The sequence below is a fragment of the Coregonus lavaretus genome, assembly GCF_964263955.1.
Source record: "Coregonus lavaretus genome assembly, chromosome: 34".
NCBI classification, from domain to species: Eukaryota; Metazoa; Chordata; class Actinopteri; order Salmoniformes; family Salmonidae; genus Coregonus; species Coregonus lavaretus.
The window spans coordinates 29732567-29751634 of record NC_140021.1 but is presented as its reverse complement, the minus strand read 5'-3'; the positions used below and the strand labels follow the sequence as shown (position 1 = coordinate 29751634).

The window sequence follows — 19068 nt, the reverse complement described above, 5'->3', positions numbered from 1 at the left end:
CCCAGACCTGCTGTTTTCAACTCTTAATGATCGGCTATGAAAAGTCAACTGAGATTTATTCCTGATTATTATTTGACCATGCTTGTCACTTATGAACATTTTTGAACATCTTGGCATGGTTCTGTTATAATCTTCACCCGGCACAGCCAGAAGAGGACTGGCCACCCCTCATAGCCTGGTTCCTCTCTAGGTTTCTTCCTAGGTTTTCGCCTTTCTAGGGAGTTTTTCCTAGCCACCGTGCTTCTACACCTGCATTACTAGCTGTTTGGGGTTTTAGGCTGGGTTTCTGTACAGCACTTCGAGATATTAGCTGATGTAAGAAGGGCTATATAAAATAAAATTGATTGAAAATTGATTGATAGGGCACAAAAGCAACCAGGAAGTTCACCATGATGAGTATGATCATCCTGATAGCCTTGTCTCCAACTGGTCCCTCCTGTTGCTTGACGCCCCTCAGTTTCAATAGAGTATATAGGAAATCACCATGGTGACCAGAGGAATAGTAAACGCCACCACGGTTGACACCAATGCTTTGGGAGAAGTATTTTCCAAGTACAGCTGGTTACACATGACCACAGTCGTGTTGTCGACCTGAATGGTCATCGTTTGGTCTTTGGAGAATAGCAAGGGAGTCATAGACACAGTCACTGTGACCCACAGGATGACCACGACTGCTCTGGCGTGTGTGATCTTCCTCATTGACTTTGACTTAAGCGGTAGGACCAGGGCCAAGAGGCGGTCCAGGCTGATGCAGGTCATGAAGTAGAGACTGCAGTACATGTTGAGGTAGAATAGAAATCCCACCAGGCGACAGGGGACCTCTCCAAAGGGCCAGTGGCTGTCAGAGAAGTGGTAGACCATCCGCATGGGCAGGATCAGCACATAGGAGACGTCTGCTATGGCCAGGTGCCTCAGGAAGAGTTTGGAGGGCGAGGTGACAGCCTGACGACAGAACACTCACAATGCCAAGGTGTTGCCAGGCACAGCAACCACGAATACCAGTATGTAAAAGCTAGCAAGCAGGACGTTCTCATGGTGGGAACCTTTGGCGTGAAAGCCATGTCTCTCCTCGTCAGTGTAGTTCATAATCATGCAGTGGATTCTTAGCCTATAGGACATAACAAAGACAAGACACTGTAGTCTACAGAGATGTGAGATTGAGAGAGGGCTACTAGTGAGTTGTGAATGGCTCTGTTGTTACACATCACTGTGGTTTTATTTGTGGAGTCTACATCATTTCAGCACACATACCTACGGTCTGGAGGATTTGAACAGAATAACCCAAGGCTGTTTCCCAAATGGCATCCTATTCCCTATGTAGTGCACTACTTCTGACCAGAGCCCTATTGGGAATAGGGTGCCATTTGGGAATCACGCTAAGTGATTTCTACAGCATCAGTAAGATGACCTCAGAGGTAGATGTGGTGGTTCTTAGGAACAAGGAAATGCCAAATATTGTTTTCCTGTAGCCTACACAGATCAGGGGGGTTTCTGCAAAGAACTAAGTGAGAAGGAACTGATCCAAATGATGGCTATTGTTAGTAATGGTAGCCCATAAATGAAAGTGAACAGTCATTTATCAAGTATTGTACTCTATAAATACCTCTACACAAAAAATAAAGGTGCAAGTTGGAACCAAATAAGGTTATTGAGAGCAATGCCATAAGGGAACTATTTTAGGGATGCTGAAGAACCATAAATGGGTTGGTTCTTTGAAGAACCATACAATTCAAAACCCGGAATGTTTCAGCCATCCAGGACCGGAATTGAATAGCCCTGCTGTAGAGTTTTAAAGCTTATTTGCATCTTTCCCAAGGTGCCGTTTGAGTAAATTTTTGAGTTACCAGTACCACCAATGTCTGTTTGCTAGTGACAGTGACATGGTTGTTGCATTCATACATTATCAATCCTGTGGATTTCACCAAGTGAGATCCTATGTGGAAATGTTGCCATTAAAATTAAATTATTTAAGACAATACATCATTCAATTACCTGAAACCCATAGTTATGAGGCTACATCAGGGCTGCAAGTCACTTTATGCTGGCTTGCAAAGTGATGTGTAATGCCTATTGAAATCCACCCGCAAACTGCATTCAGAATGACTGCCAGGGTTGGGAAGACTAAGATATGAGAATACCTTAAACATCTAAACTTGAACAAGCATTTCAGTAATGGGTGCAATAAGTCCTCAATAAAATATTGGAATAGTTTAGAAAAATGTATGTTACTTATAGTTGAGTAGCATAAGATTAATTAATCAACATAAATATTGAAACAAACAATTCTAAACCTTCAATAGAGCATGCTGGGAAAAATGATAATGATGGGCGTGGTTTTGGTTCAACTCTGGTTATTAACACTGGGTTTCTTTTACACCACTGAGGGGTAGTTTAAACCTTTACAGTGTTAATTTAATTCCTGAATCAACACAAGAAATGTTACACTGATTTCCCAGTTAATTTAAATCAATTGAACTGCAATCTGCAGTTCCAACAATAACAAAGTGTGAACCCCGTCACTAATTTGGTAAACAGCTGAGGGCTGGAGAAATGTAACCACTCTCAAATTCATAGACAGAGCTATGGATGCAAGGATTGACCATCCATGAGATCAAAATGATAATTTTAACAATGTTTTGAGGCTATACAGTGTTGGTTTACAATTACATTGTTTACAAAACGTATATTGTGGGTTCTTGATAGGTTAAGACAGTTGAACTAAGCTCCTGAGGTATTTATAAGTTATATTCTTCAAGAATCACTGGGTATATAATTAATTTAAAAGTCCAAAACATGTATGCATCAACTGCAGACTGTCCCTTTAAATTTGAAATTTAAATCAAATTAACTTAAACTTTCATTTAATAAATTATCTGAGTGAGAGTAAAGAATCAACTTGAATAGTAAATAACCACTTCTAATACAGTACTTACCAGTAGGCCCTTAGCCTTCAAGGAGTAATTCTGGAAATTTATTTTCAATTAATTACAGACACGTTACAGTGGTGGTGGTTGCAGACTGGGATAAGAGTAGTTCTGTTGTTCCTACTCTTAGAGATGTATTCTCACAGGTTAACTTCCTCTTACACCGTTTTCACACCCTCAAAGCAATGGTCACTTTCCAGACAGACCACATTGCATTGCATCAACCAATGGTTGCGTGCCACTTCATTGACTGTGTAGTCAAGCATCCGATTGCTATATCATATGACGTGGTTAACTGATATGATAAACACCTTTCCAGGGGTTTTGAGATCTGCAACTTAGTCAGCCTGGAATGCAGCCATTATGTGGCCTGGACACTCACTGACATCTCCTGGTTAGTAAATGTAATGAACCAGTTAATACAGAGTGACATGCTGCTTGGTATGTGGTTGGAACTTTGTACAGAGTTGAGAGCAGAACAGGAGAGGAACTAAACGTGACTAGAACTTAAATGCATTACAAGCATGCAGACCTTTATTGTTTTTATTCCAACACAATTCTTTCTTTACCACATTGTTTTTATGTAGTATGGTTTAAAGCTTTACAAAAATGAGAGCGAACAAAATATTTACAAAATCTATCTGCGCAAACATAATTATTCTTTAACATGATCACTCTCCTAAAGTATCTTAAAGGCATGCATACAAATAAACTTTGGTATGTTAACAAAACTACTAAAGTTCTTATTAGAAGCAGTTATGTACACTTGGTAGAACAGTTGGTGAATTTCTTTTGTTTTTAGTAATGTATACATTTAGACATCGATAAACATTAACTTAAGAAACATAGACCTCCAGTCAAGCTATTGAAGGTAAAGACTTCAGCCATCACACCTTGAGTGTATGTGTAGAGTTTCCACTTGGTATGTCATGATTACAGTAATACAGTCAGGAGATTACATTACAACAACTTTGGCAAATAGGCACAATACCTACAGAAATAACTGTTATTCCTCATAAACCTCCTAAAATCAGTTATCTCCTAAAAATACATTGGCAGTGCATGGATAACTATATGAGAAAATGTTCTTAGCAAAATAGAAGTCAATGCAATTCCACTTTAAACGTCTGTATACTTACAGTATACATTCATAAACGGCATTTACAAGGGCTATGCTGAATGGGAGCATAAGAAATAGTGTAAGATGAAGATATACTATGATTCTCCAGTCTCTGGTTTTCAAAAATAAAACACCTTTCTTACATGGTAATAGTGATTGTACATCAACTCAATTTTCTTAGATAGTCAGAAAAATATCTTTTTTTCATCTCTTTAAAATCATTTACTCAGTACTCTAATATACCTTTTTAAAAATCCAGGATCCAAGTTCAAAGCATCAGCCAAGGGAAAATGCAACTTAAAACGAAGTCAAAGCATCAGTGTGAGAATGCCAGTGCCAAATCAAATTGAAATATGAATGGTTGGGGAAGTGCATCCATTACCCTTTTTACAACAAAATACAAACCAATAAACAACAGAACAAATCTAGCACCTAAAAGAGAGAGAGAGAGAAAGAGAGTAGTAACCCAAATGGGGCAACTGTACGGGGGCTAAGTGGAGTCCTTGGCTGCTGTGGTGGTTGGGATGCAGGATTTGCCGCTGCTGCCGTTCTGGGGCCTGTAGCTGGTGAAGCTGGGGGTGTGTATGGTGCGGATGCTCTTCACACCCGGGCCCAACGGGGTGGGCGACAGAGGGGAGGGGGAGGAGGAAGAGAAGGAAGAGGAGGAGGAGGGTGCTCGGCCGTTTTGAGTCTGCGAGGAGAACGAGAGAGTTTTACCTGTGTGAGAGGGCGTGGGGAGTTTGAGGGAGGAACCGTTAGAGAGGGAGGGGATGTGGGAGGAGGTGGGGAGGGCCGAGCCAGGGTGGCGGGGGGCGTAAGGGGATGGGATGGAGGACTTGGTGGTGTGGAGGGGGGGAGAGGAGGAGTTGGAAGAGGAGGAAAGGTTAATAGGGTTAGTAGCATCTGAGTTTGTAGCAGACTGGGAGGAGCTGCCTTTACCAGAGCTAGGATAAAAAGCAGGAATTTTAGAGGCAGGTATAGTAGGGGAAGTAGTTTTATGATCCCCTCCCGCTCTTTTAGCACTTCCATTAGCCTGCAAACAGAGATGCCAAAACAAAGACTGGTTGTCAAAATGGGAACTGGTTATTAAAGTAACAAAAAAAAACAAAAAAAAGGCAAGACAACATTGACTTAACTAAAGTTCTAGACAAGAAACAATCACAGAAACAAACATATTGCTACTAAGAGAACTAAAAGACACACAAAAAGGCTCAAACTAGCTACAGTGTCTATTTTGACTGGGTTACTTGAGGTAACTGAGAAACACACTGTTAATAAAAAAGGAGAAAGAAAAGATTGAAAGGAGGGATGAAGGAAGGAGGTTTGAGATGTGGGAGGGGGCACTGCTTGGTGATGCCTGTGTGTTAAGATTGATTGTCAAGCTTTCTGAGAGGAGGGAAAAACCAGAGATGCATATTGGTTGGGGAGGAAGGTGGAGTATGTTAGATAAAAGAGGGGATCTTTTTGAGGGTGGGAAAGATAAAAGTGGATATCTGGAAAAGTAGGGGTGAATATTCCACTGACTGGTACAGCAAGTGCAAGGGGGAGAGATGGGTGGTAGAAGAGCATCCTTCAGAGAAGGGCCGGAGGTAGCCTGGTGGAACCAGCCTGATTCCTGCATTCACCATTCTGTTGAAGTGAAATATATTGGTGAACGCAGCGATCAGGCTAGCTCCAGCAGGCTAGGAGGGAGGGGTATTAAAGTGTGGTTTAGTAGCTGTGCATTGTGAAAATAAAGGAGCGTATCAGGTAGGCTTTTTGGGTTTAGTAGAGGTGCATTGTGGGTAGGAGGGAGTGTGGCTAATCAGAAATATCGGTTTAGTAAAGCCTCCTGAGGTTGTTTGGCATCACTGTTTAGGAACTCAGCTGTGATGGAAACTGGGGATGTGATGGAGAACTCAGTCGATGACAGGATGCATGTGGACTTTTTTTCTTTCTCTTTTCTTTTCTTTTCTCTTTTTTATTTTTTCTCGTCACCAACATAGCAAAAGCTGCCATGAGCAGTGTGGACCATGCAGAAGCATTCGGTGATGTTATAAGGGTAACAGGCAAGAGTCAAACATGCCTTTCAGTCAGAGCAGATTGAGAGAAAACAGAAACAGAAACCAAAATGGCCACCTCAATCCCATTTAAACAAAACACGAACTCTCACAGCTTTGGTTGTTTTGATATTTTTTTCCCTTAACACAGGCCTCTTGTTTTCTATACCCTATGTTTACTATACAAGTTTGTTCCCTCTAGTCCCTTTGGTCCCTGGTAAGGCCCTATAGTAAAACTACCTGTCGGAACTGCCTCTGAGCGCTGTCCTGTAGCTTTTGCTGTTTTCCTGCTTTGTCAGTAGGAGTCCCTGGCGACTGCCTGGACTTCGCAGACATGGGCACTGGCATCCGACTAGTAGGGGAAGCGACACTGGTTGCGTTCTGCAAGAGGATCCAAACGAAACAAAACAAGAAAGAAAATAAAAGAAAGAAAAAAACAACACCATATTGGAGGTATGACAAACTGATAGAAGCAAGGCAATGACAGGTCAAAAACCTGTTCGTTCAAGATTACCACTAACCGTTAACACCAGTAAGAGCACATGCACCGCCTGTACTGTAGTAGCCTATACCAAAACGTACAACCCTACAGTAAATGCAGTCCAAGAACAACCGATTCAAGAAACCAAAAGTGTAATCAACATTGAGTATCATTGTGTGAATAAAAGTCTGCCACTTGCTGAAACCCCGGTTAGAGTTTGAGCAGCCAATTGAAGGAGAGATACGAGAGACAGAGGACGGGACCCATTGAAAATGCCACTCCCCAATCATGTTGGACCATGATTACTTAGAGGGAGAAAGCAACAGAGAAGGGCTCCGTCATTTCCAAAACACCTGGGAAGTGATTAATGAGTGGTTGGTTGGTAAACCCAGTGGTTAGGATGGAGTTAAGGGAGGGAGGGAGGAGTAAAAAGGGACCCAAAGCCTCCAGAGGGACAAGAGCTTAGAAAGAGACCTGTTGGCTGGGGGTGATTGTGGCGGTGGGGATGGCGGCTGGCCTGGGGAGGAGCTGAGGTTTGGTCTTCTTCCTCAGAGAGGAGGCCTTAATGGGCTGGGGGACCTTGGGGAGTGAACTCTTAGAAGGGAGTGATGAGGACCTCTTCAGGCCTCCACTCTCCCCACTCGAGACACACCCAGCCTGGGGATCCACGCTGGTTGCACTCCTCACTGGTTCCTCCTGGTGGGGCCTTGTGGGGCCCATCTCACTGATGGTGGTCTCTAGCTGCTTGATGGTCTGCTCCAGGCTGTCCAGGGTCTTGTAGGTGCTCTTCCGGATCTCGTCCGTCCTGCCTTGGGAATCTGAATGCTCCCGCCTTACTACAGCTGGAGCCTGGGCCTTGGGTGACGTGTCTGTTGGAGGAGCAGATGGTTTGGAGTGGCTTTTGATCTCAAACCTCTTGGCCTCCTTGTGCTGTCGGACCGTGCCGTCCGACTCCTCCTCGTCCTCGTACACGACCACCTGCAGCGTCTTCTTGCCTGTCTTGGTGCCTGTGCGGATGGCCTGCGACAGAGCGGCCAGCTGCTTCTTGGGAAACTTTAACTTGAACTTCTTCTTCCCGTCTGGCTTGCTGTCGCAGGACGACTCGGCGAGCTCCAAAGACGAGGAGGAAGAGTGCGACAAGCTACTACTGGAAGAGCTAAGAGCGCCGCTGGGGGCCTTGACGGCCGTGGGACCAGCCGCCCTCTCTCCTACCTGCAGTCCGCCGCTGCTCCACCATGTCTCCTCCGTCTCCTCATCCTCCTCCTCGATGCGCTCTGCGGCCAGCATGCGCTCCAGCTCCTCCTCGCACTCGAACACCGTGGACAGGCGCTTGTAGGCCGAGCGGATGTCCATTGGCTCGTCAAAGATGATGATGACCGGCTTCTTGTTGTTGAAGCTGTCGTCCTGCGACCCCACCAAGCTGCTGCCGTCGCCGCCCGGAGTGGTGTGGGTCATCTCCCGGTTCCCAGGTCCCCCGCCCACGGTCACGGTCTGGATGCCCCGTTTGGCATTGACCAGCTCCTGGTATTCCCCACAGGACAGGGCCTGGACCTTAGTGTTGGTGATCATGAAGGCGATGTTGTCTGGGGGCGGAGGGGCTTCCTCAGCAGGGAGGTCAGGGCTCAGAAAGGCCTCCTCTTCCACCTCTTCATACTTGGGTCTGGGCTGATCTCTGGGCTGATCGGTGGCCTCACTAAGGGCCTTCTCTGGGGGAGACACCACTGCCTTAGGAGCCTCTCTTATGGTGATTGGTGGAGGGATTTTAGGCAATGCAGCAGGCAACACAACACTCTTACTAAGTGAAATGCTGGACTCCTGGACGACTGAGGAGACTGAGGACTCAAGCCTCTTGACTGTGCTTATCTGAGGCTTATCTACAGTGTTGGCCGATGGGCTTTCCAGAACCCCTTTTACCACTCCTGGGCTGGTCTTCAATGACTCTGAGCTCACCACCTGTTTCTGAGGCAGAGGGCTGGGACAATTCAAGAAAAGAGGCTTGGGAGATATTGGTGGCCCTAACTGCTGGGGTTTCGGTTGTGGCCGCTGTGGCTGCTGGCTTGGGGAATTGTCATTAGCATTCACATTTGACACCTGTGAGGGGGACAGTGTTGGGTTGTCTCTGCATTCAGGAGCCTCCTCCACTGGGTCCAGGGGTGGCGGCTGGTCTTTGGACATCTGCCCAGTTACATAGTATATGACCTGCAAATGGCAAAGGAAGGACGAGAGAGTCCATGTTAAAAACTACAAAACTACAAAACTACAACACATAACAAGCCTATCAATAAGGGAAAAGATACCATGACATGTAAGGCATGCGTTTGGCCCATATAACCATACAACATGACTTCGTAAGGCCCATATAACCATACAACATGCCTTCATAAGGCCCATATAACCATACAACAAGACATTTGTAAACATTTAAAGGCATGTTTGGAACTTTGGATGTGAAGATTAATGTTAGCGTAGTAGTAGTAAATGCCCTGAGTAGCGTAGTAAATGCCCTGAGATTTTGACTATGAAGTTTTAGGGGTGAAAATATGGTATTCGTACCCCTGGGCTCTGACGAAGAGAGGTGGTGTTCCCGTTTTCATCCACGTTGGGATCTTTGTCCTCATGAGTGTTCTCCGAGCTCTGCTAGGACAGTTTGTGAAGGCACAGCATTATTGTGCAATTGCACTCTATGGGTGCACTCTAACATGGATTCTCTCTACTATGCAACTGCACTCTGTTGCCCAACAAAGCATTGGGCAAAAACCCTCCTATAAGGCATCTTTTGATTGCGTTTCAAGATACGTGCTTATAACATATTAGATACCTTATAGGATAATACATGCAGGCACAAGTGAATTGTTATGGAACGTAGTTGATAAGGTATTGGATTATGTAAAAACCTTTAAGGGGACAATCTGGGATTCAAACAACAACAAAGCAGTCTATATATCATTGATTTAAAAGTCCAAAAATTGATGTACCAATCCCAAATTGCCCCTTTTACTAAGGAATTAGTTACCAAACTAATATTCTAATCTGGGGTATAGATTGACACCCATTATACTCACAGACTAGCTAATGTTCAGTGCATCACGTTTTTATATATTCTCAACTTTCTTGTTGGTGTTCCAAGAATGTTTTATCAATCATTCCCATGTGGTGAGTGGAATGCAATGTTATATGACTGAAAATGTGTATGTAGGAATAACATGACAAATGCATTGCTGATGTGTGAGCTGAACATTGGGTTTTCCAGGAAAATATTATATCTGACCCACAGAATAACTGGATCTCTCATACAATGTACAATATCTTGTGTGACATGGTTTCTGAGCGAGTTAGAGAGGAGCATGAGATAAAGCGTGCATCCCAATTGGCACCCTATTCCCTTTGTAGTGCACTACATACACTCCCGATAGGAGAACCCTTTTTGGTTCCAGGTAGAACCCTTTTTGGTTCCAGGTAGAACTCTTTTGGGTTCCATGTAGAACCCTCCGGGAAAAGGGTTCTACAGTACATGGAACCAAATAGGGTTCTACCTGGAACCAAAAATAGTTATTTAAATGGTTCTCCTAACGGGACAGCCGAAGAACCCTTTTAGGTTCTAGAAAGCACCTTATTTTCTAAGAGTGTACTTTTCAACAGGGCCAACAGGGCTCTGGTCAAAGTAGTTCACTATATAGGTAATAGGGTGTCATTTGGGACGCAACCACTGTAGTGCCCTGTGTGACTGTGATCATAGAAAAACAAATGTTCTCCTGTGGACAACAACCACATTAGGCATATGTTTGGGTATTCAATTGAATTAGAAGATAGAGTTAAAGTTATATAGAGATTCAGAGAAATAGTAAGGTATCATTCCCAAGAAATAAGTCAAGTAAAGAAAGTGGTCACAGTGACCTAAAGTAAACCAAGTCTGCAAAAACAAGTCTGTGACCTAGGTAACAAGTAATACAACCTTGTTCCCCTCAATAGCCAATCAAAGTACTTTCTTATAGTAATAATAATAATATAATATGCCATTTAGCAGACGCTTTTATCCAAAGCGACTTACAGTCATGCGTGCATACATTTTTGTGTGTGGGTGGTCCCGGGGATCGAACCCACTACCTTGGCGTTACAAGCGCCGTGCTCTACCAGCTGAGCTACAGAGCAAAGTCTATAAGCAAATGACTATTTGAATAAAGGGCAGTTATTCCAAAGAAACAGACAAGACCATTCGATTAGGTCTGGATTCAAGATAAAGGATTAGTTTATTGATTGGTTCAATCAAGACAAACATAATGCAATCAAATATCAGTAGCAACAAGACACCATTAATTTGTTGGATACACACAATACACTTTTCCAGACATTTTCTGCAGACTTAATCAGAGAAAAACAAGTCCAAGCCATGAGTTCCATTGAAATCAAAAAGGGAAAAAGAGAATAAGTCAGAATCAGAAGGGATTTTGGGTAGTGGAGTTGTTACAGTACAGATCTCTTCACTGAGGCAGAAGCAGGGAGGTGTGAAAGGCACAGAGGAGGTTAAGGTACAGCCATCGATCGTTAGCTGGCGTCACGCAGTTGGCAGAAGCAGGCAGTTAGGCGGACGGCTAAACGGCTAAACGGCACCACGTCCTTTACCTTTTTCTCTTTGAAGGGCAATAAGGCCCCGGGTCTTAGCTCTCTGATCTGGGGCTCAACTCGAGTAGGGTGTGTCTCTAGCACACTACTTCTCACCTCTACATCCTTAACTGTGCACTTCTGGAACACCTGGGGAGTGAAGATATGTAAGGGGATTAGGGTTTAGGGCCCTGAGGGTTAGAGCCTACCTATACTGTACCTACCATATGTGAGGTGATAGTTTATTAGAAACACCTACAGTAGTTGATACTACTCGTATACTATCAACCTAGTGCTGTGGTGGCCGAATGGTTCAACTTTCTAGGGGTAAGAGCATGGCTAATTCTGGTTTTGTAAAGGACTGCGTCCATCCTCTGCCAAGTGACGGTAGCCCAACCACCAGGAAAGGAAGGGATAGAGGACCCACTCCCACAGTGAAGGAGAGATACAACCGTCATTAGTCTGGATGTGGATGTGTTTCCCGGTGGCTCTATGTGATCGATATATTATGGTATAGTATAGTATAGTATGAAGTATGTGTGTGGTGGTAAATGTACAGCAGCTGTTGGATGTATGCGTCTCACCTGGAGCTCTGCCATGATTTTGTCTCCCTCCTCCTCCTCCTCTTCGTGGATGGCTGAGGCAGCAACGGGGGGAGGGGTGGAGGGCTTGGTCTCTGGGGGGACCTTGGTGGGTTTGCGCTGGGCAGCTGGGACTGGGACCTCAGCCTCCTCTCCCTCCTGGTTTAGATGGGAATGGAAGAGCAGGTTAATGCATTTAATATGACTCAAATACTAGCATCACTATTTTTTACCACAAGAGTCAGATCAACAGATCAACATGGCCATTCCAAGGTATATAAATGATATTGCCTTCAAATTGCTTGATAAACTGGCCTTAAACTTCATCCCCTCTCCCCATGTCGTTTATAGATCAGGTCTGGACCACACAACTAGAAGCCATGTCTGTGGTTTACAACTAGCTCTGGTCCAGAACGTTACGTGTGGCTTGCTGATGCTGAAGGCTCAGTGTTAGCAAGCCGCACGTAATGCCCTGGACCAGAGCTAGTTGACCGCTGACTAGCCTATAGCTAGACTACATTGCAGACTGACCTGTTCTGAGGCAGACTCCTTCCTGCAGGTGTAGACCACCTCTCCAGACCGAGTGGTGGTCATTCCAGAGCTGGAGGTGGGAAAGATCTTTCTGGGCGGGGGAGGGGGAGGTGACTTGTTGGCCTTCTCCAAGCTGACTTTGCCCACTTTGTCTGAAGGGGTGGTGGGCTTGGTGGTGGTGGTGGTAGGCTTCTCTAGCACCGGCTTGGGGAGTTTCTCAGGACCAGCAGGCTTGGCTATGGCTGGTTTCTCTGAGCTGGGCTCAGGCTGAGCCTCTTCTGTAATAGACAAACACACACATAAGGTCAAAAATAAGTGCTGAAATTATGTTCTTGCTTACAAAAAGATGTCCAAAAGTAGTTTTATATTAGTGGAATATGTTGAGTGTGTCAGGTAGCTTTATAAAAGACCCATTCCTACCTAGGGTTGGCTCCACAGGCTTGGGGGAATCCACTTGGTCCTCCAGGGCAGCAGGGGCCACTGTAGAGGCCTCCCCCTCGCTCGACACCTCCAGACAGGGGATGCCCTTCATCATGTTGGCCTGGGCCTCATTCAGGATCCTCTCAAACTTCCTCCCATCATAGTGGCCCATGTTCTGCCTCCGCTCCTCCCACTCCTTCTCTGCCGCCTGTGGAGGGCGAGAGAGAGAGAGGATTGAGAGAGAGGGTGACAGAGAGAGAGAGAGAGAGAGAGAGAGAGAGAGAGAGAGAGAGAGAGAGAGAGAGAGAGAGAGAGAGAGAGAGAGAGAGAGAGAGAGAGAGAGAGAGAGAGAGAGAGAGAGCAGTGGAGGGAAGAGAAACAGACAGTGCCTTCAATAACCCTTAGGGGAAATCTGATATGAGATGTCATAGATCATAGACTGAGGACTGGAGAGCACTATGACTTCCATAGGGCTTACCTCTATAGACATGGCCCTGTTTTTGCTCTTTCTGCTCATCTCCTCGATGAAGTGGTCCCCTGTCCCATTGCTGCCGTTATTGACCAGAGCCTGGGTTGGCAGCTCTTGGTTGACAGCAGCAGTAGCAGCAGCAGGGGTCTTCTTCTGCTGAGCAGGGCTTCCCCCCTGGCTGGAGGGGTTGGAGTTGGAGGCCGAGGCAGTGCCTGTGGAGCCCTTGGCTGAGCTGGGGGAGTCCCGGCCCTGGCTGTGGGTGGGGGTTGTCGGGGAACTGGGCTGGACCAGCAGGGCTGCAGACTGCTGGGACTGCTGAATGTGGACCGGAGCGCTCTGGACATGGTGGATGACCATGAGGGAGGAGGGCATGACGACCTCGGACCTGAGGGAGGAGCTCTGGGGCTCGGGCAGGGCCGAGGGGGAGGCTGGAGGCTCCGCTGGGGGGTCGGTGGTGGCTGGGCTGCTCTCTACTGGGGTTGTAGCACATCTTTAGGGCAGAGAGGGCAGGATAAACGTAATATTAGGGTTGCAAAATTCAGGTTAATTTACCAAAATTCTCAGGATTTTGTGTCCCCTCCTAGAATATTCCAACCAGGATTTTAGAAAAATTCCAAGTGGATTTTTTCTCCAGAATTTGGGGAAAGTTTGGGAAAGTATACTGAACACAAACAGCCAAACACCAGTTAATCCAAACTGCAACAATTGGTATCCCACTAAGGTAAAACTTACCTATGATGACAAATGCCATGCTGCCATGAATGAACGCTTAAAATCTCCTAACCTCATTACACAGAACAGTACATATAGAACTTTGGAGTTTGATAGAACTATTCTACTGCCATGGCTTGTGTAGCCTGAAAATACTATAAACTTGTGTAGCCTGAAAATACAAATAAATATTTGGCCCAAATCCAACACCAACGGGAGCGTAATCATCTCTGACGTGCGGGGAGAGAAGCGCACTGAGGGGACGAGGTAATGTAGATGAGTTTGGCCGCGTGGTGCAGTGTGGTGCGCCCTGGGTAAAAGTGATGATGACCCATCACTCCATGGCTTCCGGCCACCGAGTATTTATTTATTTTCACTTGAATTCACTTTATTTACTTTTATCTTTATTTGATTGTTCTGTTTTCATCCAAAGTCTCTGGCTACATTCAGATTCTCTACCCTTCTTTTCGAAGTGTACACTCCTCCTCATGGATTTAAAAAGAATGGACTGGTGTGACGAATATGATGAAGAAAACTCCCCCCAGCCATGCTTGCACCAGTACAATGCTTTTAAATGCATGAGCGGGAGTGAACAAGTGCACACTTCAGGTGAAGGGTAGAGAATCGGAACGCCCCCCTACCTCCCTCCCTCCCTCCGTCCCTCCCTGGTTCCTGTACCTCCTCAGGCCGCTGAGTGTCTCTGTGAGGCTTTTGACTCTCTTCAGCATGCTGTCCAGTTTGTGGGGCTCCTCCTTGAGGAACTTAACCGCCTCCACCTCCACCCTCAGCACTGAACGCATCCTGGTCTGCAGTGCCGGGAACTCCCCTGAGAAAACATGTTAAAAAATATATACTTGAAAAATCATTTAAAAACATTATCCACCACCCTTCATTGGAGGGCAACTTTATTAATCTGCTGCATTAGCAGAACACAACTGCTATTCAACATCATTTTTTAAGCATATTTTTTCAGAGGACATAAAACCTTTTTCTAGTTGTAGCATTGTTATTCAGTTAAAAATTATATTATCTTACTTATTACTTTACCTGTAACTGAAAACCATAGCACATGGAAACCTATGGAATCCATGTCAATGCACATAATCTAAGATATTGTATGTGTATTTTTAAAGTAGGCTACACTGTACTGCAGTATTACCTTTGAGTCCTGCCAGAGATTCTCCCACTCTCCTGAGGCTAACAGCCCCCTCCTCCACATGCTTCAGTGTCACAGCTCTGTGAGCTCCCGCTGAGCTGGTCTCCCTCTTCAGAGTGTCCACATAATGCTCCAGTTCCCTACACACACACACAGAGAGAGAGAGAGAGAGAGAGAGAGAGAGAGAGAGAGAGAGAGAGAGAGAGAGAGAGAGAGAGAGGACATTCAAAACACCACTCCTAATTGGTATATCACTCCTCACCTCTCCACTATGCTAGCTGATGTGTGGTGAGGTTTGTGGCACAACTGGTTGCAGTGCATCACCCAAGTGGGTGCCACACATTGGTAGTCTCCCGAGTGGCGCAGTGGTCTAAGGCACTGCATCGCAGTGCTAGCTGTGCCACTAGAGATCCTGGTTTGAATCCAGGCTCTGCTGTAGCTGGCCGCAACCGGGAGACCAATGGGGCGGCGCCCAATTGGCCCAGCGTTGTCCAGGGTAGGGGAGGGAATGGCCAGCAGGGAGGTAGCTTAGTTGGTAGAGCATGGTGTTTGCAACGCCAGGGTTGTGGGTTCGATTCCCACGGGGGGCCAGTATGAAAATAAAAAAGAATAATGTATGCACTAACTGTAAGTCGCTCTGGATAAGAGCGTCTGCTAAATGACGGAAATGTAAATGGATGAGCCGAGTTTCCCTCTTACTATGTAAGCGCTTTGAGCATCTGGAAAAGCCAGATCAATCATTATCCTAATTTCATCTCCACAGCTACCAAATGAAATATGATGGCACCATCAAATACCTGACACACTGGTGATGCTAACAGATCACTATAATAGACTTGAGATTGTGTGCTTGAAGTGTCACCTGAAACATTGACTACACACCAACACTAGAGGGCAGACTATACTCATTTAACCTTATTGGCACACAGCAAGCTCTAGCCTGAGCTAACTGAATGACAACTGAAAGGTGACAGGGCATGAATCTAAAAAACAGATAAAATCAAACAATGTTCATATTCTAAAAACCATCTGGGCTGTAGGGTAGTCGGCCCTTCAACCTTAATGACCAAAGTTGCCTTTCTCAGTCAGACCACACTGCACTTCCTCTATGTGAGTCCGCTCTGACTGGATTGGGTTACTTCCCAAAACCTCAACTGTGTACACATGGAATCTGGGCTTATTTGTGTGACCACTTCCTTACATAGGATCCCTATAGTTTTGATAACACTGTACTCTGTATTCTGAGCAGTCAACTCCAAGGGGAAATGTGCTGGGTAGATGATAGCATTGTGTGCCGTTCTGAACTTCATGAGGACAAAACATTTAGATTCTTTGGGACTAGATTCCCTTGAGAAGAGTACGTTTTTTTGTACAGCTGCTCTCAAAAGGGAGTTCCTCTTATGTGAAGGCCTCTTGATGATGACTATGTGAAAATTCAACAGAAGAGCCGGCGGGTAAAAAGCATCTCTTTCTTCTTAAAAGAACTATACAGGACTTTAGAAAGTAATGTCTATAATGTGAGTCTATGAAATGTTGCTGCATTAAATCCACTTCTAAAGATGGCTAGACAAACATGCAAGATATCCCAGGGATCATCTATTTGAGGAGGCTTAATGGGCACTCAACTCTCTCTCATCTTTCTCTATTGCTCAAGGGTAGTAGGATCACTGGCTGAGTGCTGACAGCTGGTTCAGATCTAGGCTCCTTGGCAGGCTCATGATGACTGGTGATCAGAACTGACTGGAAATAAATAGGAATGACCAGGGACGGACTGGGACCAGAAATACCCCCCCCCCCCCCCCCCCCCTCACACACACACACACACACACACACAATGGGCCACCCAAACAGGACAATTTCCCCCCTTGAGGCCCCCTTTATTAGCCAAACAATGATCATTCTATACAAAATCCCCACTTGAGACCGGCCCAGTGGGCTAAAAATGGACCAGCACATCTGGCTTTTGCCCGAACCGCCCTATGGCGTAGACCTTTGGATTTAAAGGGCCTTGCTACAGTAGTGCTAACAATGATAAACAGTCCTATTTGAACCTTGGTCGTTTGTCGCCTCATTTCTTCCCAAAGTCCCAGACTCACACTCTCCCAGGTCATGTTAAATTGGGTTTTCTCTCCGGAGAAGAAGGCTGTGATTTTTCACGCCACACCCCCCCCTCAGCCAAACAGAGCTCATTACCCAGCCTTATTTAAAACACTACTGCAGGCCTTTGCTGAGTAAGACCTGGCAAAGCACCAAGGAAAACACTGAGCTGAATCCAGCGCCCAACGCCCTGCGCATGTCTCATTCCCCAGAAGACCAATGTTCAGGCAATGCTCCTATTGTGATGTATATCAGGGTATATGTTTACCACTGTCTACCCAGGCAGCATTGTCCTTGCCTGTTAAACATCAACATTAAAAAGGATTAAATGAATGTTCCCAATTGGCAAGCCGTGATGAGTGAATTAAATTAAGAGTATGCTGTGAATAATTGCCTGCCTAGGCTGTCTGGTCTTATTGTTCAGTGACTGCTGGGCTCCAATGAGAGACAGACATGGCATGCCTATTCAAACCTGTTGGCAATTTGGAGGGTGTGTACTTGCAGTTGCCAATAACACCTGGGTCATATTCACTACACTGTAAAACCCGTAACTTGTTTTTACGGTAACTTACTGGCAACTAGTTACCTGTAAGTTACTGTAAAAAAAAAAAAAAAACAGTATGTTACTGTAAATTTCAAAGAAACTTTGCTTTAACATTACATTACTGTAAAGAATAGTCCAAATCTCAAGTAAGGTTGACTCCTAAGTAATCAGAATACAGCAGCATACTGTCCCTTACATCAATAATCCCTTAGTCCAGCTCTAAAAATACAGTCACTTTTGTATATTTACCCGATTTTCACTGCAACCAGTACCCGGGACAATTTTTAAAGTGTAATGGAAAAACCCTCTGATTGGAACAGTGTAATGAAGAACCATACAAATGGTTATACAAAGGGTTATTCAAATAACCGATATAAAAAGGTTCTCCACATCCAAAAAAAGGGTTCCCCTACAGCAGTGGTTCTCATCCTGATCCTGGGGACCCAAAGTGGTGCACATTTTCGTTTTTGCCTTAGCACTACACACCTGATTCAAATCATCAAAGCTTGATGATGAGTTGATACTTTGAATTAGCTGTAAAGTGCTTGGGCAAAACACAAATTCAAACCCCTTTGGGTTCTACAGCGACAACATGAAATGTTTTGTACTAACAAGCACTTTTTTTTGATGACTATACAATCTGCACTACTTAATATAACCCAGGACAAATTCTAAAGCTGTCATGTGGTAGTCAGGAAATGGGGTTCTAGTGGATGGAATGGTTGTTGTGTTGTTGTTGTAGCCCCTCCCTCTCCCTCTTACCCTAGCTGGTTGAACACCCTCTCCTCCAGGCCCAGGTACTTGTGTCTGTCCTCCTCCACCAGGGCTCTCTGTCTCTGAATCGGGTCTTCCAGACGTTTCATGGCCTCCACCAGCTTTACGCTGATCTCCTGCTCAGCCCGCTTCAGCTGCACACGTAGAGCCTCTTGGTTCTGGAGCTAGGTAACACACACACACACACATACACACACACACACACACATGAATATACACACACATGCATGAACACGTACACACACACACACACACACACACACACACACACAAGCATGAATATCTCAAGGAGCGAACACCATTCTTTGATTGTATCTGGTGGCATAATTCCCTTCCATTGATTCATGAGAAAGAAAGAGTTCTGTTTCTTAACCAATCCAGATAGAGGGGGTGGAACGGTAGCTGATAGAAAGTAGTTGAATGGCTGAAAAGCAATGATTTACAGCTGATATCAAATTGATAGCCAATAACAGTAGATAGGGGCTCCGGAGTGAAGTTTCCCCAAGGTACAGATCTAGGATCAGCTTCCCCTATCCCAATCCTAACCTTTTCCATTAGTGGGGAAAATGCAAAACGGATCCAAGATCAGCATCTAGGAGAAACTTAATCCCACTCCTGGATA

The 19068-nt window shown here is 45.2% G+C and overlaps 1 protein-coding gene and 1 pseudogene across 2 annotated transcripts in view; both read right to left on the bottom strand.

The window, feature by feature from the left end:
* Nucleotides 1–325: 325 nt before the first annotated feature.
* On the bottom strand, nucleotides 326–1086 carry LOC311108915 (uracil nucleotide/cysteinyl leukotriene receptor-like; annotated as a pseudogene). The gene has a single exon. The product of its transcript is annotated as a uracil nucleotide/cysteinyl leukotriene receptor-like (transcript).
* A 2339-nt stretch (nucleotides 1087–3425) lies between these two features.
* Nucleotides 3426–19068, bottom strand: part of kiaa1217 (KIAA1217 ortholog) — a 138275-nt gene continuing 122632 nt past the window's right edge. Inside the window, exons 10-21 of the mRNA XM_084151864.1 lie at nucleotides 18435–18610; nucleotides 15035–15171; nucleotides 14554–14701; nucleotides 13174–13654; nucleotides 12696–12903; nucleotides 12276–12553; nucleotides 11748–11903; nucleotides 11185–11313; nucleotides 9118–9201; nucleotides 7039–8763; nucleotides 6324–6464; nucleotides 3426–5077 (exon numbers count right to left, since the gene is read on the bottom strand). Coding sequence (XP_084007990.1) covers nucleotides 4535–5077; nucleotides 6324–6464; nucleotides 7039–8763; nucleotides 9118–9201; nucleotides 11185–11313; nucleotides 11748–11903; nucleotides 12276–12553; nucleotides 12696–12903; nucleotides 13174–13654; nucleotides 14554–14701; nucleotides 15035–15171; nucleotides 18435–18610 — 4206 coding nt within the window. The 3' untranslated portion in view covers nucleotides 3426–4534. The remainder of the gene's footprint in view (nucleotides 5078–6323; nucleotides 6465–7038; nucleotides 8764–9117; nucleotides 9202–11184; nucleotides 11314–11747; nucleotides 11904–12275; nucleotides 12554–12695; nucleotides 12904–13173; nucleotides 13655–14553; nucleotides 14702–15034; nucleotides 15172–18434; nucleotides 18611–19068) is intronic.